The sequence below is a fragment of the Phyllostomus discolor genome, chromosome 1 (genome assembly GCF_004126475.2).
Source record: "Phyllostomus discolor isolate MPI-MPIP mPhyDis1 chromosome 1, mPhyDis1.pri.v3, whole genome shotgun sequence".
Lineage (NCBI taxonomy): Eukaryota > Metazoa > Chordata > Mammalia > Chiroptera > Phyllostomidae > Phyllostomus > Phyllostomus discolor.
In genome coordinates this window covers 78,216,646-78,242,515 of record NC_040903.2, presented here as the reverse complement: position 1 = coordinate 78,242,515, position 25,870 = coordinate 78,216,646, and the positions used below count along the sequence as shown (strand labels likewise).

The 25,870-nt window shown below is 45.2% G+C and overlaps 1 protein-coding gene across 1 annotated transcript in view; it reads right to left on the bottom strand.

Moving 5' to 3' along the window:
* ADARB2 (adenosine deaminase RNA specific B2 (inactive)) overlaps positions 1–12,500 on the bottom strand; it is a 144,143-nt gene extending 131,643 nt beyond the window's left edge. The window contains exons 1-2 of the mRNA XM_028506893.2: positions 12,418–12,500; positions 4,514–5,382 (exon numbers count right to left, since the gene is read on the bottom strand). Of these exons, the coding sequence (XP_028362694.2) occupies positions 4,514–5,382; positions 12,418–12,493 (945 nt within the window). The 5' untranslated portion in view covers positions 12,494–12,500. The remainder of the gene's footprint in view (positions 1–4,513; positions 5,383–12,417) is intronic.
* Between the last annotated feature and the right edge of the window lie 13,370 nt (positions 12,501–25,870).

The window sequence follows — 25,870 nt, the reverse complement described above, 5'->3', positions numbered from 1 at the left end:
TAAAGATAAAAAGAGATGTAAATTGTATGATATTATTATTATTTTAAAAGGTGATTCTTCTAGGAAATGGGTATTCATAATCTGACATGGCCTTATTATTACTTCCAAGTATCTCATTAACCTAGAGGAATTCCGTGCCAGGAGAAAGAACCAACTGCAGATGAGGAAAATAAATGAGGGATTTGGCCCCCAGCTACCTCCTGGTACATTGGTTTCCTTGTCACCTGGTGTTTGCCGAACGCCCAGTCTATATCCTGGGTGAGTGCTGTAGGCCCTGATCATTTAGGCCTGTACTGTGGTTTAAAAATTCTGATGAAGTCTTGATCTCAGCATGCTGGCTAAGAGACCTGAAGTCATATCTCATGAAATTGAAGGATCAGAACCAGCCTTATTCTGAGACACAACATGATGAGAATCAGACCCTGGAGAAACCAACCCCTGTGATCTTCATCTTTATCGATAATATTATTCTTCAGAACTTACTCTATTAAAACTGAGGCAGAGGCCCTGGCTGGCGTAGCTCAGTGGATTGAGCATGGGCTGCGAACCAAAGTGTCGCAGGTTCGATTCCCAGTCAGGGTACATGCCTGGGTTGCAGGCCATGACCCCCAGCAACTGCACATTGATGTTTCTCTCTCTCTCTATCTCCCTCCCTTCCCTCTTTAAAAATAAATAAATAAAATCTTAAAAAAAACTGAGGCAGAAACAAGTCTGTGTTCCTTGACCTTTACTGTTGGAAAATGACACTCAGTGTTACTTCAGAGGAGGAGATGTTTCACTCTGTCCAGAAAGTTGGTGATGGGATGGTGGATGCAGTGGCACCAACCTCTTTACTTGAGGGGCATTGGGGGTGATGCTTGGTCAAGATCGTCTTGATGATGAGCAAACATCCAATCTGCTCTGTGGGTTCTGCCAGGATCCTCTTCTCCAGGCTGAGGCCGAGAGCCCTGAGGAGGCCCCAGAGGGCAGGGCACTAGGCAGGGCGGTTAGTTGCCTGACTCACCTATGTGAGAATCACTGTGCAGGTTCCTGGGCCTCCCTTCAGCACCTGCTGCGTTTCGTGCAGCTGGGCCCACCACTGGCTCACAGCACCTTATGCACTGCCGCATTTGAACTTCTTTTCACTGAATACTACTCAAAGGGGTAATATTACTTAATTTCATTAGTTACTAAAAGATGTAACTACTAGGGCTGGTTCTGAAGCTTCACTCATACAAGACTGAGCCTTTGGTTAAAATACTGAACAGAGATGCGTTTGCTTCTGTACAAGTGTGACCCAGCGAGGGTATCTTAGAACCAGACTCCCGACTTGTCCTCCCCTCTGTAAGGCAGAACCTGGGGCTTTGGGCAAAGAACAGGAAACATTGGTGCTGATACCCAAGTTCCAGAAACTGTGTCTCTCCAGTACCGACTGTCCTGCCTTCCCCCTGTGTGTACCTTAAGAGGGTTCTCAGAGGTCAGTGGCTTGGGGGAACTGCCTTTCTGGGAGTGTGGGCGGCGGTTCTGGGAATCTGGCCAGGGCAGGGGTGCCTGGCATACTATCCCTGAGCAGGTGCTAAAGGCACCGTTAGACAGGATAAGGAAGGGTTGTACCACTGGGGCCTTGGAGGTGAGGGCCACCATGTCGGCAGGACTGGATGTCTGCTGTATAGACAGAGTGTTGGGTCAAGCAGGAGAGCAAAGCAGCATTTACAGGGATTCTTGGAATCTTTTTTTTTTAAGATCAGTCTCTGCACCTAGATTCTAGACCATGTCCAAGATAGGATTCAAATTTAATGAAGCCACTGATGGTACCTGGTCCTGGGGCCCCTGATGCACTCAGCCCCACCCAGCCTGGGGAATGGGTCAAGGGGATGGTGACGAGCCTCGGGACAGCAGTGGCTGGGGTGTGACGGATGGCCCGAAACCCTTATGCTGCTCCGTGCCCTCCGTCATCCAGTCGGGGTTGTTAGCAGACTGTCAGAGGAAAATAATTTAGCAGTTGTGGCTGTAACTGATGTGCTGTATTCTAGGGTCAAACAACTGTTACAAAGCACTGGTGCCACCTGGTTCCTCCACCGCATGAGCTCAGGGGTGACAAGATGACGGGAAATGCATCTCGGCTGCAACGCACTGACATCCTTCAACAGTCACTCGGGGTGGGGTGGACTGGAAGCTGCTGCAGGAGGGAACGGATGTTTCTTACTGAACAGGAAGTGCAGGGCCCATGAGGGCCCTTGGTGGGGTGGCCACACAGGAAAATGACAAGCTGGAAGACAAGGGGACACACTGCCTGGCACTATGCAAGAGGGACCTTCTTGGGGAAGGTGGTGAGCAGACAGAGGTGATGTGGAAGCCAGGGGCCACCTGGGGCTCATGCAGTTTGCAGGGGGCAGAGTGTTTTTTTGGGTGTGGTTGGCAAGTTTAAGCTACAGATTTGGAGAAACAGGATTGGAAGGAAAAAGGGAGACAATAAAATAAAATAGAGGTGCCAGCAAAGAGAAATGAGGTTGCAAACTTCTGGCAAGATGTGCTCAGGGACCTATTGGCTCCGAACTTCTTGCAAATAGCATATTTCTACCCGGATTGTGTGTCATTTGAGGATGGGTTGAAAGGCAAGATGAATGGAGATTATGGTCTATACCCTTCAACCTGCTCCTGAGAACGTTCATTAAATATGTGAAAATGAATGAAGGCCTTGGGGGCAGAGACAGCAAGAGAAACAGCCGTCCTCCTCTGGAGCTCCTTGTTGGATGGTCTCTCCCTCACTCGGTGGAGCTGTGAGAAGTGGACCTCTATCAGATAAATATTTATTGAGGGTCATGATTCAGCATGAGGCATCTGTCCTTGTGCATTAGGTTGGTCACTATGGTGTGCGCTTTGTGTTCCTTGAAGCCCGGGTGGCACCTGCCTCCTTCTACGGATGCTCAGCCTCCCTGGGAAACAGTGGGTTCTGTCTGAGGAGCTGCGATGTGATCACATAGCCATGGTAGCAATGAATTAGTTACTGAGTGCTTACTACAGATCTGCACTGGGTTAAGTGCTTCTGACTATGTAGAATGTTCTTCTTCATGATTGAGGACAAAGTGAATAAAAATATTTTCCTGGATCTAATACATTAGTGATACCTACAGATAATTCTTTTTTGGGGGAGTGCTACAGATAATTCTGAAAAGGCTAAGACAAGAGGTAACTTGCGTAAGTAATCAGTAGTAAGGCTTGGAAGGATGAGGTTGTTTTGGAATGGGATAAAAATAGTTCCTGACACGTGAATGGTTCTATGAAAGTATTTCTTCAATGAGCAAAGGTGAACCAGCATGAGAAAGCAGACCTGTTACTGGTGTGAAAGGGCCAGAGAGATGAAGGTGACATAGAGTTCCAGCCCTGTCCTTGTTCCAAGCCCCCTGCTTCCTGCAGCAGGCTGGACCCTCAGACCCACCTCCTCCCTGTGGCTGGACCCTGGCGTCCAGACTGCCACACAGGCACCTGACTCTGGTTAGAATCACTGAGATGAGACGATTCACATTCACTTCCCTTCCTCCAGCCTCCAAAGTGAGAAACTACACAAACTGCTACCTATCGTGCATTTTCATCTCCTGCTGGCCCTCCTGCTGCAGAACTGTAGGAGACCATTCTGTGTGGTGTGGGCCCAGCTCCCACTTGGAGATGCACAGGACCCACACCCATGGATAGGTTCTCCCGTGGAGAATCAGGCCTGCAATGTGCCTAGGCTGCTTTGAGTCTTGCTTTTGCTAAAAAACTCCCTCACACTGGATTGAGGACATTTACTGCAAAGTAACTTCCTAAAATCCATGCTAAACCTTCCAAGGATGAGCGTAACCAGTTCAACCACTTTTCCCTTTTCATTTGCAAATATTCCTCTTCTGTGATGTGCTTAGCAGCATTGGCTCCTTTGTTTTCTGTAAAAGGTAACCACCTAAAGCCAACCAGGATAAAGTAAAGGAGGACCATAATGTAATGTGATCAAATATAGAAATAAAGGTGGGTCACGGCAGAGGCTGCGGCTTTTTGCTCCCCTGGAGAGCGAAGCTGCTCACCCTTTTCCTCCACAGGACTCGGTAGTCCGTGTGAACATCTCTCCCGCATTCACAATGTCTCAGACCCCACGAGCCGGGGTCTGCATCATAGAACCCAGTCACTGAAATGCACCTCACAATGCCAGCTATCCTTCCCTGTCACCCTGTCTGGGGACGGCCCCTGTATCCCCCCTGCCCTGTGTCTTGCCATTGGTGTCATCACAGACATCACCTGCCTTCACTCTCCACCCCTACCTCTGCTAAATCTGAACGTTGACATTTTTTTTTTCACGTGCACACGATTCTCTCCCAAAGCTAGACACTTGCTCTAATGGTCAGGCTGGAACGGGCTGAGCTGGCCTTTCTGGGAGGGGTGTTTGGGAGTGCTCTCTACTTACAGCGACTGGAGCAGGGGGGCTGCCTGCTGCCTGTCCCAGCTCACGGTCTCCTAGCATCCGGGAGATGCCACCTGCAGGGAGCTACCTGAGAATTCTCACCTGGGGCAAGAGGTGGCTTTTACTCCTGCTGGGCGTGTGGCCAGGCAGCCGGATGTCGAAGAGGGCCTGGAGGGCGGCCTGTGCCGCCTGGCCCTTGGCCAGCTTCTTGCTGCGTCCCGAGCCTTCAAACATCCTGCCGTCCACGCTCACGGCCATGACGAAGCTCCGGGGCCGCTGCTTGTCAGCCGGCTCTGAGAGGCACACGTAGCGCAGGCCGGCGCGCAGCTGATTCAGCACCACCACTGGGTTCCTCTCGCCTGGGGCCATCAGGTCCAGTGTGTGGTGCAACAGCCGACCCCGCCGGCACGCCGGGGAAAACAGCTCGGGCTCGGCAGGGCAGCGACCCGGGAAGGCCGCAGTGGGTGCTGCTGGTTCGAACTGCTTGAACAGTGTGTCTGGGAAGTCAGCCTGGTCAGAGGTGAAGTCTGTGCAGGGGCTGGTGCTGCTGCCCATGGCCAGGTGGGCCTGGCAGGCGTTGGGGAACTGCACAAAGGAGCGCAGGGCCAGCTCGGCTGCCCGCATCTTGGCCTTCTTCTTGGTGGGCCCTGTGCCCTCAAATGTGAGCCCATTCACCTCCACGGCCACAGCGAAGATCGGCGCATGCACGGGGCCGGTCTGGGACACCATCCGGTACTGCAGGCCGGGCCGCAGTTCGTGCAGCTGGACCAGCGCGTTCTTGGGCGTCATCGACCACGAAAGCGCCTTCCAGATCAGCTGCAGTTTGCAGAAGTGGCCACCATTGCCCTCCTCCAGAGGCCTTTTCCTCTTCATGCCAGGTGCACTGCCTCGGGCTCTGTCGCCAATGGGCAGTGGCCGTGCCTCCAGGTTGCTCACATTTCGGTTCTCCTTCACGTCTGCACTGCTGGTACCTGGAGGTGAGAACAGACAGCGGTGACCCAGGGCTCTCAGCTCACCTGAAGACAGACACCACTTCTGACGACTGTACTGTGCCCACGAGCCCAGCTGCTGGCCTGAAAGCCAAGCCTTTGAGATGTGCCCACTGAACGGAGCATTCTGGGGACAAGTTAAGCAGCTCCCTTTGTTTCTAGGCTGACAGGGGTCACTAAGCTTCCCTGAAAGTGGGGTCGACGGCCTGGGAGGAAGAAGGCCACGCAGCTCTGAGCAGCTCCGCATTTCTAAGAATGCTGGGTGTGGACATGGTGAAACTGACCTGCTTCTTTCTTCTGCTCTGAGTGTGGCTGAGATGTAGTGGGGCTGAGGCCACCTGGGCACAGGCTCCCTGCCCCCTCTCCCAAAGCCTCCCCAAAACCAAACCACACGTGGCCCTTCCTTCTATCAGCTTCAGGCAACACTGAGGGCCATGTAGTCCTTCCCCATGGAGTGGACTGATGACTGAATTGTGGTGCGATCATAGGAAGGAAGGCTCGGTAGCACCATGGTGAATGAATCAGGTCTGCATGCTTCAGTGTAGAGGAATTTCACAAGTATAATGCTGCATGATAAAAGCAACTTGCAAAGTGTTACACAGAGTGCAATGTCATTAATATAAATTATAACAATTCAGGCATTGCGTGCTGTTTGTGTAATCAGACATAGTGGTGAAGCTTAGATGCTAGGCTTCCTAGGAAACAAGGAGAAAATGGAATGGGGGCCCAGGCAAGGGCTTCATTTGTACCTGTGATGTTTTATTTCTTTTGTAAAAAATGATATACGTTAAATTTAGCAAAGTCATCATTTGCTAACTATAGGTGGTGCACATGTGTAACAATTTAACTATCTTGGACCACTCTTCACTAATGAAGCTATTCTGTTTAGAAAACCACAGCTTGAATTGTCACAGAACTGCTCCACCAGAGTCCCTGTCACCTCCTGGGGAGGATGTTTCTGGAATGCTAACACACAGTTTCCTATAAAATGCTCCAGGATGATGGTCATGGGCCTCACATTTCCCTGTCACTGAGCCCCACTCCCTCTTTCCCTCTGGTGCCTTTCTTATTCTTCATCTCTCTCTGGGGGTGGGGTCACAGCACCATCTTCTAGGAGGGGACACCGAGGCTCAGAGTTGTGGAGATGCTGTTGGAGAACTGGCTGAGGTGCGATTTCACTCTGGGAGTGTCTTGTTCCCGTGAAGATGAATTTATGGGCCCAGGACAGTGCCACCATCCCTTGGCTATATCACAGGGACGCCTGTCTCTGGCGGGGAATGAGGGGCTGAGAGTACACAGTCTGCTGTTTGTGTGTACGGATGTGTGCTGCGAGGTCGCAGGGGGCGAGCCACACGTAGACGACCCCCTGTGCCCTTCGATTTCTCCTTGGGAACCGAACCAGGATCTCAGGAATTCCAGGTGGTTGTACAGCAGGTTGTGAATGAGTTTTCTTTTGGGAAGCTAGTGGAAACTTGGGGAGGTTTTTATAGCCAGCCTGCAGCTTATGAATAAAGGCTGAGAACTTTCTCCTCAGCCTGCCCCAAGCCAAGCTGCAGTGAGACCCAGTGGCTCAGTGGCCTCATATCCATGTCGCCGCTGCTGAAGAGTAACAAGTAGAAAGGGCAATCTCACAGGCACAGAAGACACTTGGACTATTGGGTGCCTCAGACAGGGGCTCTCACACTGGACAAGGCTTCTTTGGGTCCATTGCTGTGTGTCCTTTCTGCTCAGGGGCTCTCAGTGACGACTCTTGCCAGCATCCACCCCAGCTCCCCCAGACAGTATTCCCAGTAGTGGTGAGTGTATCCATTTTGAAAGTGCTGTTTGCTGAACCGTCTATTTCTTATGAGCTCTGTTCTCTATGTTGTGAGGCAGCTCTGTTGATATTTTCTCTGGTGGTTTGCATCTATACAATATTGGGTCTGCAGGGGTAATTGTGTTCAAAAGAGTGAGCCTGAGCATTTTATAAGTTAAAGGTGGATGGTGTCCCTTACAGGCTATTTTGTAGGAATAATTACCTCCTGGTACTGAGCGTCAACTTTCAGCCCTTCGTGAGTCATTGTGCATCTGGGTCTACACACCCAGGAATGCTGCCATGTGGGGTATTTCAGGCCATGGGCAGTAGATTGGATTAGCCATGCAGTTTCCCAAATGGAATGTAAAGATGGAAAAAATAACCTGCCTGAAAGCTCCACAGCAGATTGCCTGGAAAATGCTGATTTCTCACAATGTGAGGGTCAAGGGAGTCTGTGCACGTGACTAAAGTGGCCGGCATATTGGGTGACCTCTGCTGCCTTTTTAGGCAGAACGGTTTATCTTGGAGCATCAGCCATCATGGTCTGAAACTTCCCCTCCACCTGCACTGAGATTGCTTCCAGGATCTTCTCTTCCATGACACTCAATATCCAAGGATGATGGTCATTATTAGTTTTTCAGGGCATAGACACAGTTATGAGATTGTGACATGAAGAGTACTTCCAAAATAACCAATACCTAATAACTGATAAAAATGCAGACCTCTGGCCATATCCTGGACACACTAGCTAGAATCTGCAGAATGATGTTACCCTCTGGCTTTTGCAAACAAGCGGATTAAGGGTCCAGCTCCCTTCAATGCAGCCCACATGCTCGTTTTCACTGGGCTGCTGAGTCTGGGTATGGCAGAGGGGGCAGTAGTCACCCCACTGGTTCTGGGGTCAAGTAGATGAAAGGTGAACGTCCTCTCCATCCTTTATGCAGGTAGGACAAGTCCCTCAACCTGCCCAAATTCCATTTTCTTAAGATGGCAAATGTGGGTTTTAATAAAGTTTATCTGACAATATTTTTATATGGTTGAATGAAAAGAACACATGTAATAGGCTTAGCAAAAGCCCCGACATACAGGAAAGTCTAGTGCATGTTCTCCCTCATGGGGGGGGGATATGTTCTAAGACCCTCAGTAGACGCCTGAAATCTCAGATTATACCAAATCTTATATGTACTATGATTTTTCTTATACATACATTACTATGATAAAGTGTTAACTTACAAATTAGGCACAGTAAGAGATTAACAACAGCAATAATAAAATAGAAGAATTATAACAATATACTGTAATAATGTTAGGTGAATGTGGTCTCTCTCTCTCTGATAACCTATCTGATAACTCAGTGACTAACAAGCGTTTTGGAGAGAAAGATTAAAATTTTGAGTAGTCACAGCTGCAGTTAAAGCTGTATTTTCCAGGTGAAATACATCTTTCAGAATTAAGTTCAGTTACTTGGCTGTAACTGTGCAGTGGCTGCCTCTGTCAACTATGGGGGAGGCTCTCGGTGGCCACCTCACAGTGGTGATCACCTGGCGTGAGTGCAGGCACCGTGTGCTAACTAAGCACGAACCTCTGCCCTGTCCTGGTCCCTGGGCTGGTGTCTGCCTCAGTTTTTACAATATTTGAGTTGTCGGGAGCTTTTTGTTGTGTTGCCTCACTCATAATGACTTTGCTGTGTTTGCATGTTAGAGGGCAGCTGTCTGATCCACTCTCCTGACCAGACAGGGCTGGCTGACAGGAGCAAGGTGGATGGTCTACTCTCTCCTCGTGCTTCAGGGATAAGAAGATGAGTGAAAAGGGGGCAGCTGTGGTGGCCAATCAGGTGGGCCTGGTGACTTGGAATACGGGATGCAAGGTCCTAGCTGTGCAGGTTGTGCACTGGCCTGACACCAATGGTGCTTGGATCAGGCTCTGCAGCAGGAGAAGATGGCCTCCTTTTAAGACTTGTCTCATGCTGTGTGGAAGCTGCAACTACCACACATCTATCGTGGTGATAGCCACGATCATGGTGTGGTGGGTGGCTGCCCTCCCTCCAGACCCCATGCAAGCAGTGTGGCCTATGTAGGCCCTGGCCCTGCCCAGGATTGGGCAATTCAGCCCCTCCTCATGTGACACCTTCTGGTCAGTGGCAGAAACAGAGGTCAGGGGACAGTGACCACTCCCTTCAGTGTTTGAAGAAGAAAGCATTCAGGGTTACCAGCTTAGGCACAAAGTCTTCAAAAGGTGGCATCATCTGGTTGACTGTTAGCCAGTACCCAGCCTGCTGATAGGCTCATGGGCACTGTCTTCTCTCAGGCCAAGTGTTGGTCTGGCTATTGATCCCTGAGCCCAGCTCACCCTGGACATTGGATCTGAGCTCCAGGAAAGGAGCAGAAGTGAATGATGGGGCCAGGGCTACAGAGGGGGTGGGAGAGAGATGGTCCTGAATAGTGGAACTTCATCTTAAACCAACTCAGACACATATGTTCCATAGTTTATAGCTACAAACAGGAGACTTCAAAGCAAGGAAACACTTGCCTCTACCACCTACCCATCTCCCTGCAAATGTGTGTACACACATTCATGTACAGTGAACATCCATTATACACCACCACCACCACACACATCACACGCACACACACACACACACACTACATACATTACCTAGACATGCACATGACACATATAACGTGCACACAGAGACACAGATACACTCACCACACACATTTGTACACATATACACTCAACACAGAGACACACATATGTGCACACACAATGAACATCTACCACACACCATGCATATCATACACACCACACACATTACATACATCTAGATATCACACACATAACATACAAACACACAGATACAAACACCACATACATACACACAGGCATACATACATGCATATGCAGTGACCATTATGTATAGCACACTATGCCTTTACTTCACACATATCACACATATTCCATACAACATACACTCAGATCCACATAGTATACACATCACACACCACACACCCATTACACAAAACACAGAACATGTACGATACATATACCATACACACCATGTGCACCACACATACTTTATCCACACACACATACACCCTCTAGGGCAGTTGCATTCATCCTCTTCCACCTTCTGGTGGCATAGGGCAGTAAGCTGAGAGACTGCATGCTTAATACTAGTGAGGAGTGTTAACTAAGACAAGCACATTCATTTGGAAGTGTATCTTTTTTAAAAATATATTTTATTTATTTATTTTTTAGAGAGGGGAAGGGAGGAAGAAAGAAAGGGAGAGAAACATCAATGTGTGGTTGCCTCTTGTGTGCCCCCCACTGGGGACCTGGCCTGCATCCCAGGCATGTGCCCTAGACTGGGAATCGAACCTGCAACCCTTTGATTTGCTGGCTGACGCTCAATCCACTGAGCTGCACCAGCAGGGCTGGAGGTGTATCTTTGAATAGCTTGTGAAAATAGGGTTTTCTAAGTATATTGATATCATATATTACAAAGGGGACGATTAATCCACTGATAGAAATACAATTTCCAAGCATTTCAAAAGCTAATTTTAACATGTAATAAATACTTAAAAGTCATTCTTATCTGTACATTTTTACCTATTAGCAAGTGAGCAGAATCAGGAAAATAACCTTAATTACTGGCACTAGCCAACACTGATGGAACATTTATATGTCCCAGGTCCTTGCCTAAAACATCTTTATGTGCTATCTTATTTGATTCTGACCTCAGCTCCATGGTTCAGGTTATGTCACTGTCCCCATCTTGGAAATGAGGCTCTGAGGGTCTGAGTCGTGATGCTCACAGCCCTGAGCAGTGGTGCTAGAGGTTACAGAGCATGAGATAGCTTGGAGGTCTTGCCCACACTGGGCTTCTACTATCAGGTTAGTTCTGGCATCAGAAATCATTAGCCCAGTGAGCTGTTGGAAGGGGAGAGAGATACTTCTACATGGAGAGGCTGACCCAGCCAGGGTTCTCACAGCTCAGGTGGGAAGGATGAGGAAATACTAAGATTTCATTCCTCAAATTATCAGTGCATTGATGAAGTTCTGGAACATTTCCAATTTAGATCATGAGAGAACAGAAACAATCATTTGTCCATGTTTTGCTTTGACCCTAGTGTTTGCTGGGGAATGGGCCCTGAATGGGTAGTCACCAGATCTGTGTTCTGATTCCCATGTGACTTTCTCCTCAGCTAGCAAACAAAAGACTAATAATACTAGAGTGTCTCTAACATTTGCTCTGATTTGACATTCAGTGGTTCTGTGACTTTGCTTTAGTGGAATAATCCAGGGCAGTCACTCCAGTTTTCAACCTTGACGATAATTATGTTTTTGGGAAGGGGCTGTTCATGCAGATGTGTAGTGTTTCTTAAAAGTTGATGGCAAATGGACAATATTCCTGTGCAATCTTCCCCACCATTGCTTCTTGGTCAGGTCAACAATCGCAGTGACTGCCAATGAATCCTCCATGTCCTTTCTATCCCAGGACAACGAGCATGTTCCTAACTCTTTCTGGCTGAGAAGGTGACCCATCTGTTAGGTAATGTTGAAATGCAAGAGGTGTTCATATGGTTTCGAACATTTCACCCCCTTGTTTAAATGCCTGACAATATGCTACACACAAGAGGCGAGTGTAATGCATGCCAGACATGCCCAGACTCTCACACACCAGTCCTGTCTGCTCTGCCTCCTCAACGGTCTGCACAGGGGCACTGTTTAGGGCCCCTCCCCAAGGCAGCATTTCAGTCCCCACACCACACTGCTTGGTGTCTCTCCAGTTTGAAGTGCCAGAAATGTTTTGACAGGCAGGCACCCATCCAGCTCTTTCCTTGTTAAATAATTGTACGAACTGTTTCAAAGAGACTGTGTTCATTTTTCTTTTTAGTTTGAAGGAGAAAAAACACAGGAAAGGGAGGAGGATGGTCCAAGAGAACTTTTCAATATACATATATGTATAAATCCCTAGAACTCTCAATCACACAGTTACTTTTATTTTCCTACCACCTAGGTGAGGGTGGAATTCTAGGTGGGAATGGAATTCCAGGTGGGTATAGGTTCCAGGTGGGGATGAAATTTCAGGTGGTGATGGGAGCAGAGCTTCCTGCTCTTCGAGGTCCAGATATTTCCCTCTCCCCCAACATCCCAAGGGTCTCTAGCTTTGGGTACATTGGGCTGGGACCCCCTCCTCTTTGGGGAACGGGACTACTTACTTAGATTGTCTTCGTCCTCTGTGTTTGTGGCCCCGGGGCTCAAGTGCTTGAAGGGAGTGATGAAGGCTGACAACATGCTTACTTTGTCTGGAAAGAAAAGAAGAACAGGAAATGCACTTTGACATGGAATTTCAGAAAAATTCTGTGCTTTCATATGTTCTTATTACTGAGGGTTTGGACAAGGGAGGTTGAAAGGTCATTTTGATTTCATCCACTTCATTCTGGTTCAGTCTTTTATTGGATTTCTGACAGCATTTTATCAAATTCTCCTTTCCATTCAATTTTAAACTTTATGATTTCTCTCTTTCTTCTTTTCTTATTTTTGGCATCTCCCCTCCTCTTGTTCCATATCCCTCAAAACTTGAAGTAATTGTCTCCAGGGCAACAGCCTTACATGAGCTTACAAGATGCTGGGTGGGGCAGGGCCTGCCAGACTGAGGTCATTTCACAGACAGCAACTAAAGCAAGTAAAAAAATGCCACAATTAAATGAGCATTGTGCAAATAAAGCCAAGACTATTTTTCCCCATTAGTGGATAACTTGCTTTGTGGGCTTGAAATGCATGAAAAAAATGGACTTAAAACTGTAATATACTCAGTGTGCATTTGAGCAGAAGTGGAAGAATGGGGAAGAAGCAGAAGGGATAGAAGAGATGGCAGGTGAAGGAGGAAGCAGTGCAGGCTCAGGTCCAGAAGAGCTCTTCTTGGGAATGGGAACATGTCACTGAAGCAGTGAAGGGAATCAATAGGGGATGCCCTTTGCCTGCAGCCTCAGTGGTGGGTGAGTCAAGCACAGGTGGAAAGATGAGCCTACATAGGAAATGCCACACATGACCAATAAAAGATGTTCTTTCCAGGGTCTCAGCAATTTCTCTTTTAAACAGAGAGATTAAGGAATTGTAGGTTGGACATACAGTTGGGAGACTGAAAGAGAGTGAAGGGATTAGCCAAAGAACATGTATGCATAGGTAGAGACAACAGTGTGGTGGCTGCCACAGGGAAGGGCAGATGGGGGATGCTTGGGGTGGGATAAAGGGGGGAAAATGGGAACATCTGCATTAGTGTCAACAATAAAAATAAAGGGAAAACAACTAATAAAGGGAGCCAAAAGAGAAGCTCCTGATTTTAGAGGTTCCACTGACTAAATTTAACCACGGAAGTTCTGCCTGTACATAGGCAGAACTGACTCTCTTCCTGAAGAGTCCTCCTCTGGCCTCAGATTCCTGCCTCTTGCATCCTCTTCCCCTTAAGTCTTCATGACTCATTACATTGCATAGGACTCTTGACCATGTTATTTAAGAAATGAAAGAAATGATAGCCGGAAACATCCCCACTGCTTATACAGTGTGTTGCAGAGTTGCAATAGAGTTGTCCCTGCTTCTCCTGTGGTTAGGTGGTCCAGGGCCCTGGCTACCCGGGTTTGGTTACTCTGTCATGTGGGACTCTTTCTCTCTCTTCTGATACCCGAGGGTAGGGTTTTCAGCAAGATCACTATTCGCACCAGTCTGCGTTTTGTCTGCTTTGCGTCAGAAAGGACTGTTGATGGCACTCCCATTTCAGCACGTGGTCTGAATGTGATGTCCCAGGACACCCGTAACTAGTGGTTTTATATGCAGGTAGCCTACAGGCGTCCAGACCCCAGCCTGAATCCCACTCCTTTTCTTTCCATTATGAGCCTGTTTTCTCTTTAGCCAAGCTTCCCAGAGGCCAGGAGAGTTCACATTGAAATTCATTCCAGAGCCTGTTAACAGCTGTTGTTTCCAGTAGGGACGGGTAACAATATAACGTTCACTCAAAGAGAACAATAAATAACTCAAATACAAAACGCCTGCTCCTTCTTCATTCCCCGAACAAGAAGAATAAGCCAGGGAGGACTGGCTCTCCCTGAATCCACACGGGCCCCAGCTAATTTACTACCAGGGAATGAAATCTCGTGCTTGAGTTATAATTTCATTAAGGGAGCCCAATAATATTACACAAAGAGTGTGAAGCTCAAATGATTTAGTCTGGAGCATCTCAAAATGAAATTACAATTTTCTAATAAAGCAGGGCTACCAGCCCAGCACCCACAGAAACATACTAAGCCATTTCAGAGCTCACCTGAACAAAATTGTGAGATATTTCAACACTGTTTTAGATCCATGTAAGTTCTTGCTTTTTATGGTTGTCAGATTTATTGAATAAAAATGTAAGACACCTAGGTAAAAATGAGTTTTAGATAAACAGTATACTTTTTCAGTATATACATCTCTAATATTGGGGCACACATATATTTAAAAATGTATTGCTTATTTAAAATTCAGATTTAAAGTAAAGGACCTGAGCAGATATTTCTCCAAAGAAGATAAACAAATGGCCTATGAGCACATGAAAAGATGCTCAACCTCATTAGTCATTAGGGAAATGCAAATCAAAACTACAATGAAATTCCACCTCATACCCATTAGGATGGCTGTTATCAGTAAGATAAGAAATAACAAGTGTTGGAGAGGATGTGAAGTCGAAACCCTTATGCACTGCTGGTGGGAATGTAAAATGGTTCAGCCATTATGAAAACCAGCAATCCCACTTCTGAGTATGTACCCAAAAGGATTAGGGACATTTGTACACCAATGTTTATAGCAGTATTATTCACAATTGCCAAAAGGTGGAAGTAACCCAAGGTCCATCAATGGATGAATGGATAACAAGATGTGGTATATATCACACAATGGAATTATATTCAGCCTTAAAGAGGAAGGAAACTCTGCAACATGCTGCAATATGAATGGACCTTGAGGACATTATGCTGTATGAAATAAGCCAGACACAAAAAGGCAAATACTATATGATTTTACTCATACGACGTCCCTACAATAGTCAAACTCATAGAAACAGAAAATAGAATGGTGGGCTCCAGGGGCTGAGGGATGGAGAACGGGAAGTTGTTGTTTAGTGGAGACAGAGTCTCACTCTGGGAAGATGGGAGAGTTCTGGCATGATGAAGACATTCTGTATTTAGATGGAGATATGTTCCGTGTGTGTGTGTGTGTGTGTGTGTGTGTGTGTGTGACTGAACCGTAACACGTATAATCTGTACACTTTGCTGTATGTAAATTATACTTAAATTATTTAAAGGTATTAAAAGATAAAAAAACATGACTGGACAAGAAAATAAATGATGTGAAGCAAGCATTAAAGTATTTAATCTAGAAAGGGAAAATAGGGATGAACAGCGTATTATTTAATTTATAAAGAAGGAAATTGTGAATGCTAGATATTAAAGATGATTGTCTATCAAGAAAGAGTAAACATTGTTTTTTGATTATTTTATAGATTTAAAAGCTCACATGTATTAAAAAGTTTTTGACTTTTGCAACGAAAAAACTCACCACCTCAAAGATGAGACATTCTTGGATTCCTATCAAGACAAGTGTATGTATGAAAACAAGGGAGAGGGAATTAATGAGAGTGGAAATCAGACCCAGAAAGTGGTGAGACGGAATCAGAATTGCAAAAGTTAGGCCAACCCCACCCCTCAGGAGCCTGGAATGGCTCAGTTTACCTACAATGATGACTTGAAGAGTTGTAAAAAGGTCAAAATTTTTGGAGCCTAGTCTGTGAAAGCAATTGCTTTCACACACTACTTTGTTTATAAGCAATTTATCAATCAATTTTTATTAAGGAAGATGCAAATTAAAAAAAATCCTCTGCTGCTTGAGCACACTACCCAGAAAATCTATTCATGTGAAATAGTGTGTTTGTTAGAAATTGTAACAAGAACTGTCATTTAAGAGAATATCTGTGATTACCCAAAGGAGTTGAAAACTTACATTCACACCTAAAAGCCTGTACACTGATGTTCATAGCAGCTTTATTCATGATTGCCAGAAATTGGAAGCCACCAAGATGTGATTCAGTAGGTGAATGGATACATGAACTAAAGCAAAAACAGAAACAAAAGTACTAACTGCTAAAATGACCAAGGATTTGATCTCATATTCTGCCCCTTGAAAAGCACTAAGTATTTCATGGAGTAGGCTATGAAAAAATTACAAACATTGGGCATTTCGGTTCTGTCCTTATTTCAACAACTGAAAATAAGGTTTTGTCCTATGTCTGGCTTTTGCAGGCCATGCGCCTTCCTCATCTAGCACAGCTCAGCTGTCTTGAACAGTTATGTAACTTGAAAACAAGGTGACAGTTGGAAGCCACAGAACTATGTTGGTACCTTTGGGCTACAAACCTCAGCTTCTTTCATAAGTTCCCTTCTTCTGTTTTCTCTTTTCCAAATGCACTCTGACAGATGGCCTCCCTCAAGCTTGACCCACTTTCTTTCTTTCTAATCGGACGCAGGTACGTGTTAAGAAATGCAGCTTCTACCCAAACACAAATGCAAATCAGTTTGAATATATGGGCTATCCTGGGAAGCACGAAAAATAATTAACCTCCATACGGTCAGGAGAAAGAAATAACATTTTGGAGTAAAGGTGAATTTTTCTCACAGATTTTCAGGAACACATATTTCAAAACACTGTTTCTAAGTTGCCATCCTGTGAACAGCATAAGGGTGTTCAGTGGACAAAAGATTCTGGCTTCACACTGAGCTTTGTAACATGAAAAGGTTTGATTTTCATGAGAAGGTGAGGATCTCTCTTGGCAGTTTCCAGATGGAGAAAACTCATGAATTTGGTCTTGAACATGTCCAAGTACACAGGTTGCCAGCCTGCGGTATGTTGCTTATTCACAGTTAAAGGCCAAATTATGCCCTCCACAAAAAGTCATGTTGAAACAATGACCTCCAGGACCTCAGAATGGAGCTGTATTTGAGGATGGATCTTTAAAGAGGTGGTTGAGTTAAAAATGAGATCCTTAGAGTGGACCCTAATCCCTTAGGACTAGTGTCCTTATATGAAACAGAGATCAGAATGCAGACATACATAGAAAGATGACCATTTGAGGACACAGAGAGAAGACAACTATGTACACACCAAGGAGAGAGGCCTTAGAAGGAGCCAGCCCTGACCACCCTTTGATCTCAGACTTCCTTCCAGCTTCCAGGATGTGAGACAACAAATGTCTGTTTAAGCAGCCCAGCCTGTGGTATTTTTCATGGTGACTGGAGCAGACTAATACATTTAGTCAACAAATTTTTATTGAATGCAAATAATGGCACACATAGTTAATAATTCAAGTTCTGAGGTTAAGAAGGAACAATGTAGAGAGAAGTAACCTGGCCATAGGAACCTCCTGTCAGGGAGGTATCTTTCAGGAGACTGGTTAGCTGAGACCTATAGCTAATAATATTGTCTACCCTTGATTAAGCACAGAGACAGTCTGTGCTTGATTAAATGCAGAGACAGCCAGTGTGGCTCCAGGGCCAAAGATGGGATGAGCCAATAGGATGAGCATAGGTTAACCAAGGGAGGGGAGGTCACTCCAGGCAGAAGGAATGACATGTATAAAGGCTCTGAGTAGTTTCTCAGGACCTAGTTAAGCTTCCAAAACTTGGCAACACTGTCTGAATGGTTCCCCATCACCCTGGGCATGAAATCTTGAGGCAGCAATATAGGACTTGATTCTGAATTGAGGGCCTCACGGGACAAACACATAAAACTCTGGACTGTGAGAAATGAGCTGGAAGGAGGATAAGGTTAGGAGTGTGTGTCTGGGACAGAGAGAGAGAGAGAGAGAGAGAGAGAGAGAGAGAGAGAGAGAGAGAGAAATCTCATTTAAGATGACTCTGAAACTCAGACATAAGTTCTCAGAATCATCCCACACTTTCTCCATGCGGTAACCAACACTTGGACACCTGTTACTGAGGGGACACCATGGTCACTTAGAACCTCTGGGTAGACGCACTGTAACTTTGGCCAATTAAACAGAGTCTTTCCTTCTTCTTCCTTCTCCCTGGGATGAGCTTAGAATTGGTTGTAAAATGGTCCATTTCAATCTGGACTGAGTTTTACAGATTGAAAATGACTAGAAAGTTATGAGCTCTGCCTGAGATTCACTGAAGGGTAGTAAGGGAGCAAGGAACAGAATGTAGTTAAAAGGAACACAATGAAAAAAGAAAAACACTCTAATTGTTCCATATCTCCACTCCAAGGAGTTGAAACTTCTGGAAGAACCAGTGAGGTCTGCCTTGTGGGGACCCAGAGACTAGGAGTCTTTTTTTATCCTTTGAAGACCTGAAGGAAATTGAGGGGACATATGACTTGCAGATTCCTCTTCAAAGTTTCCAGTTCTGTAGGAATGCCAAGTGTAGGTTGCTATAAGCTCCTGGCAGGTCTGAAAGCTGCTAAAAACCACATGTGAAAATATGACTTCTAAATCATAGGGAACTAGAAGCATGGCTCTCAATGAGTTGTTTGGCAAAATTAGGGTCTCTTGGAGGCATCCATCCTTTTCTTATGGTTTAATTTCTAATGTATGCATTTCTCCTAGATAGCTTTCCCTCAAAGTTACAGCACTAAGACATTCTTGTACCAATGTGGGACACATCCCAGGGCAGGTTTTTGACCAAGCTACAGCCATGGTGACATAGCACTCTTGTAGAACATACAGACATTTTGGCTTTACTGTGTATGCCACATCCCAGTGAAACGTGGCTTAGTTTTTTTTTACAAGCTCACACCAGATTGCTCTATGCACTCATCCTGACACAAATGGCAGGCTAACACACAGATGGTCTGACAAGTGATTGACAGAGCAAGGTGACTCTTTGCAAGAAAATGTATTTAAATAAAAAATATATCTAAAGGTGGGTGTTCAGACTCCACTTAGACTTGTAGACTTCCAAATTATCTGCCAAGGAACTCAGTGGCTTTGCAAAGTCAAATGTTTTTCATTTTATGCTCCATTTGGGAGTGGATGTATGTAGAAAGTGGATGACATCATTCTTTAAGTTCGTTTAGCATCCTCCATGAACTTTGAGGTGTGAGGGCTACCTTAGGTTCTGTCGTGTCACTGTTAGACTAATAGGTCATGCTGGACAACTGGTGGTTTCAGACCTATCACCTATTGAGCCTGGACATGGGTGTATGCTGCCTTCTCTGTTTGGGGCAGTAGAAAGTTCACCTTGGTAACAGGTAATATGGAGAGGTAAGAAGGTCAGAGTTCAGTGGTGACACTGTTTGAGGCCACCAGAGTCTGAGACCAGACAAAAAAGCCTGCAGCTTCTTTCAAAAGATCTCTTTTCTGCTGTGACCAGTGTAGTTAAGTTTCATCAGAGTTACTCCTTCAGCAGATACTCCCTGAGGCAGTTTCACCTGCCAAATACTCGGCCAGGGCTTCCAGTCAAGATGGCAGTGTAGTCAGATATGACTCAACTCCTCACACAACCACATCAAAATTACAACTAAAATATGGAACAACCATCACTAAGAACCATCAAAAATTGATTTGAATGGAAATCTACAACTATGGAATTAAAGAAACCACATCGATTCAGACTGGTAGGAGGCAAGGAGGTGGAGAATGGACTGGTCCCATATCCACATGCAGTGGATAAAAATTTGGGAGGGATATACTGGGAGAGAGGAGTCCCATTCCCACACCAGGCCCCCCAGCACAGGGTTCCAGTGCCAGGAATATAAGTCCCCACAACTTCTGGCTGCAAAAACCAGTGGGAATTGAGTTGGGGGGAGAAACTTCTGGATCCTAAGCAGTTCTTCTTAAAGAACCCACACATGGACTCACCTACTCAGATTCATTCCCTCTGAATTCTAGCACCAGAGTAGCAGCTTGAAAGGCACCAATGGCATATGGGGAGGAACTGAAGTGTTTAGCATCAAGGTGAACAGAGGCCATTGTCCCTTTTCTGAACCTTCCCCCCACAAAGCCACATAACCGGCAGCCTAGTGCCATACCTGAGACTCCATCAATTTGGCTAACACTGTTTGTTCCACTCTGGAGATCCCCAGAGACTCTGCCCCACACAACTTATGGGCCCACCCAAGCTGCTTTTCTATATGAATGCCTGGGTTTTGTGCATGCTTCACAACTTCCTAAATCCTCTCAAACAAGCAACAGCCAGCCTCAGTGAGGTGCCAGTCCCTGTACCTCTTGCTAAGTGGCACCTGGCCTGCCACCAGCAACAGCCAGCCTAGATTCACAGCTTGGCTTCACCTGGGAATCTCCAAGCCCAGCACAAGTAACAGCCATCTCAGATTGCTTTATAGCTCAGGCAGGGTGGCTTTGGGCAAAACACAGGTGGCATCCAACCTAGGCTTGCACCACCTGGGAAACCCCAGAGCTTGTGCACTCGGCAGACAGCTACAGATCATGTCAGAGCACCACCACCCTTCCCCTGTACAGCTGATCTTCTAGAGAGGGTGGAGGTTGGTGGTAAGTGGTTACAGCCAGTCATTGCTGCTGGCTGGCCTGGGTAAATCCCACCCATTGATCTTCCAATGCAATCAAGGCTCAACTACAACAGAAGGATGTACCCAGCCCACACAAAGGTCACGCCTTGTGTACCCAGCTTGGGTGATAGGGGAAGCTGTGCCACTGGAACCTACAGTACACCTACTACATTAGACTATGCTACCAAGACAGAGAATCATAACAGCTCTACCTAATACATAGAAACAAACACAGGGGGGCTACCCAAACAAGGAAAACAGAGAAACATGGCCCAAGTGAAAGAACAAATGAAAACTCCAGTAAAAGGACTAAAACAAAATGAAGATAAGTAATCCGTCAGATGCCGAGTTGAAAACACTGGTTATAAGGATGCTCAAGGAACTCAGTAGGTACTTCAACAGCATAAAAAAGATCCAGTCATGAACACAGCATTCACTAATTGAAATAAAGAACAATTTACAGGCAAACAACAGTAGAGTGGATGAAGCTGAGAATCAAATCAATGAGTTGGAATATAAGGAAGCAAAAAACAACCAATCAGAACAAGAAGAAGAAAAAAAGAATCCAAGAAAACAAGGATAATCATAAGCAGTCTCTGGGACAAGTTCAAGCAATCCAACATTCACATCATAGAGGTGCCAGAGGAGAAGAGAAAGAGCAAGAAATGGAAAATCTATTTGAAAAAATAATGAAAGAATGTTTCCCTAATTTGGTGAAGGAAATAGACATGCAAGTCCAGGAAGCACAGAGAGTCTCAAACAAGATGGATCAAAGAGGCCCACTCCAAGACATATCATAATTAAAATGCCAAAGGTTAAAGATAAAGAAAGAATCTTACAAGCAGTAAGAGAAAAGCAGTTACCTACAGGGGAGTTCCCGGAAGGCTGTAAGCTGATTTCTCAAAAGAAGTTCTGCAGGATAGAAGGGATTGGCAAGAAATATTCAAAGTCATGAAAAGCAGGGACCTGCAGCCAAGAATGTTCTACCTAGCAAATCTATCATTGAGAAATGAAGAGCACATAATGAGCTTTCCAGACAAGAAAAAGCTAAAGGAGTTCATCATCATGAAACCATCATTATATGAAATGTTAGAGGGACTTATTTAAGAAAAAGAAGATTAAAATGATGAACAATAAAATGGCTATAACTATGTATCTATCACCAAGTGAATGTAAAAAAATCATACTAAGCAAACAAGAAGAACAGAGACAGAATCATGGATACAAAGTGCATTTTGATGGTTGCCAGATGAGAAGGGGGTGTGGGGGAATGGGTGAAGAGGTGAAAGGATTAAGAAGTACAAATAAGTAGTTACAGAATAGCCAAGGGGATGTAAAGTACAGTATAGGAAATGGAGTAGCCAAAAAACTTATACTCATGACCTGTGGAGATGAACAATAGGTTGGGGGATAGTCTGAGGGAGTGGGGGCTGCTGGGCAGAGGGGAGAAAAGGGGAGAAAATTGGGACAACTGTAATAGCATAATTAATGAACTATAATTTTTTTAAAAAAAATACATGACCAGGTGGCAATCAGTTTTTGGTAGTAACTGAATTCTAAAATTTTCTGGGCAATTGAGGATGTGGCAAAAATTAGAGATCTTTGAAGTGCGTTCCTCAAATTGAGAAAATAGATGTGTTCTTGCTTTATTTAATGCATCATCCATTTGCCAGTCCTCACACACTGAAATGCACACACAACTGTTACTTCCATAGATACTGTCACTTCCCTAATTGAGTGAGGGGCACTCCATCTGTTGTAGTAATTCCCCACAGCCCTGGTACATTCTCCTCCTTTGTGGTCCGCAGTTGTCTCTCATCTGGGACAAGGTTAAGGTTAGCTTCAAATGTCTGAGACTAAAAGAACACCTTTATTATATCTGTCTCTGATGCTCTAAGTAGTTGTTCCCATTGAGAGACAGTTTGTGGGAGCTGAGAGTCTTTGGTCAGAGAGAGCAGGTGGCCAAGGGCTCCACTGATGGATTAAAGCACAGAGAACTTGGGGCTGAGATGAAGAGCCTCTGTTGCTCACCTGACTCTGAGGACCAACAAGTCTGTGAGGAAGTCTGTAAGAGATGCTTAGGATCTGATTCTGGTCAGGAGTTCTGTTAGATAACCAGCTCAAAGCTGTAAATAAATATTTAACCCCACAGACCTACATAGTCCATCTAAGGACTATAGTTAGTGAATGATAGAGATAATGAGAAATATAATTATTCACATTGTAAGTACGGATCCTACACTGCTGTTGAGTTTCTTGTACCTATAGAGATGTTTCTCCCAAAGTCCTTCAGGATTGTTGGTTCTTTATTGGTCCTGTAGCCTCCTTGCTGAGCCTTCTCTTGCCTCCCTGACCCCTTTTCTTTAGAGATACACTAAGCCAAAATACTTTTATTTTACATTTTTACACCCTATTTCCATTTTATGAAAAGATTGTCCTAATTAGTTTCATCTGACCATGACCAATTCTTTTGGACACCTCCTATCTTTCCTATGCTAGAAGCTTCCACCCTGAATCATTTCATTAGTCCTGTCAGTGAGTGAATAGCTAGCTGCAAGAGTGTCTAATCATTCACTCCAGTTCTGTGGTTTCTTTGAGCCCTAAGTCATGTATTTGTGATGGTCAGTTTTATGTGTTAACTTGACTGGGCTATGGCCCAGATATGTGCCCATGTGAGTGTTTCTGAAAGAAATCAGCATTTAAATTGGTGGAGTGAATAAAGTAGAAGGCCCTCCCCAGTGTGGGTGGGCCTCATCCAATCCACTGGGAGCCTGGATAGAATGTAAAGTGGAGGAAGGGAGGGTTCTCATTTTGCCTGGCTGTTGGACTGGGACGTCCATCTCATTCTGCCCTCCTAGTTCTCAGGCCTTCACACCAGACTGGAGTCCTAGAAGTTACACCATTGGCTCCCTTTTGTTCTCAGGTCTTCCAACTACTCCACTGGATCTCAATTGCACTTTCCTGGGCCTCAGCTTGCAGATGGCAGATTGTGGGTCTTCTCAAACTCCACAATCAAGTGAGTTAATTCCTTTTTTTCTATCTCTCCCTTATTCTATTGGTTCTGTTCCTCTGGAGAACTCTGACTAAACAGCACTCATATTCTTGAAATAGGGTTATTTCATACACAAGATATCACAGCATGGTTGAACCCAACTGTCAAAGGAGAGTTGTTGCCTTCTTTGCATAACCCATCCTCTCCTCACTCCTCACACTATAGTACTCAATATCATATAATTCCTGGAGCTTGTGGGAACTGGGTGTACACTTCAAAGACTGCCATTTGCTGTCATGGATGGTGGCCAGTGTGGGGGTATCTTTAAGTGTTCTTTAATGTGCACAGTGTCTTTTCCTACTGCACGGGGTGCATTTCCTTGTTTGAGTGTGGAGTGTGGGTATAGGGTGAGGCTGTGGTGAGCAGCACCTCCCTAGCTTCGCTGCCTTGCCCTGCTTTACCCAGCAGATATTCTGTGCCAGTCTGTCCAGTGTGCCCTGGCCAGCCCTAGTTTATCTCTAAGTCTGGTGTAATTATTAATAGCATTTGCTCACTTACAAGAGTGTCCCAGTTTGGACAGTAAAGCATAAGGTCACCCTACTTACTAACAAAGCTTTCATTTGGAGGTGGATAGCCTGAAGGCAACTGCACTCCTTAATCTCTAACTCCCTACTGATTCGAATGACAAATTTCTCACTTCCTATAAAACATTATACTGGATTGTTTTTAGAGGCATTTTTGAGTCCATCTGCTCAAAACTGGAAGGGTATCTCCCGTGAAGAACTAACATGCCCAGTGCTTCTCTGACCCATTTTGTGCCATCCACCCAGCGGCCAAGCTGAAATGCTTGAGTCATACTGACTTATCTGTTTCCCTCTCTCTGCAGGTTTAGTGGGTCTCCCAGGTCTCCAGAGGGTTCTTCCCAGCCATTTCTTACTTCCCTGCCCCTGCTCTTGCCATGGCTGCTCTCAAATGGGTTCCTGCAATGATCTCCCATCTCTTACATATCACCATCGTCACCATCACAGAGCTGTGTGAGGATCACACAGGATGAGGAGGTGACACACAGTATGGTGCCTGACATGTGACACACAGTCAGTACAGTTAGCAGTGATTGGTGATCACGTTGACTGACCTCACACCTCTCATAGGATACAATCATTCTCTGATTGTATCCTATGACTTATTGTATCATTCTCTGGTTGTATCCTATAAGTCTCTTCAACTTATTAGTTGATATTTTTGCCTCTAGCATTCCTGAGGGCCATTAGATATAGAATTGTCTTTATTTTCTAACATTGCTTTCATTATTTAAGGTTTTGAATTGAGCTCATTTGACAACTAGAAATAAGATATTCTAGAGCCTCCAGCAGGTTACCCTATCCTCAACTGACTTTGTCTAGTCCCATTGTATTCTTTGAAATGTGCTGATTTCTCATCTCCTATATGAATTAGATACTTTATAATTGAAAATAGAACACCAGTCACATAAGTTACTATTTAGGGAGCAGGTCAAAGTGTTAGTGTTTGAACTTGCAATTCTAAATTTAATTATTTCACTTTAGAATAGAGCTCCTGGCTAATGTATGAAAATAATATTTAATGTTGTTAAGCTCCTTAATAGACTTGTTTATATATGCCCCATCTCAGGCCAAGTAAGCACTGCTGAATTATCTTCCCAGAGGCCTATCTGAGGATGAACACAAGATTAATGGCCCTGTGCTGCTTTGATGTGTGTGATGACCCATGATATGCATATGTGATGACTTCACACATATTGGCAAACACATGGTCCTACAGAATGTTGAAAAGGCCCTTTCATTCTTGGCTCCCAGGTCCATGCCGACCTCTGTGCCACGACTTGATGTGTATTCTTCATGTCAAGTACAGTCTCTTGTCAGCTTGGACTACTAGGACCCAGGGTGGAAACAACCTTTTGTTCATTTATGCCATCATTTGTTTATTCAACCGAGGTTTGTGACCACTTACTGTGCCCCAGGATCTAGAACAGATTAGAATAGCTAGAACAGCCTAGAATCCCTGTTCTTGCCTACTTTTCTACATAGCCTATACCATCTTCTTTTTTTTAAAACCCTCACCTAAGGACATGCTTATTG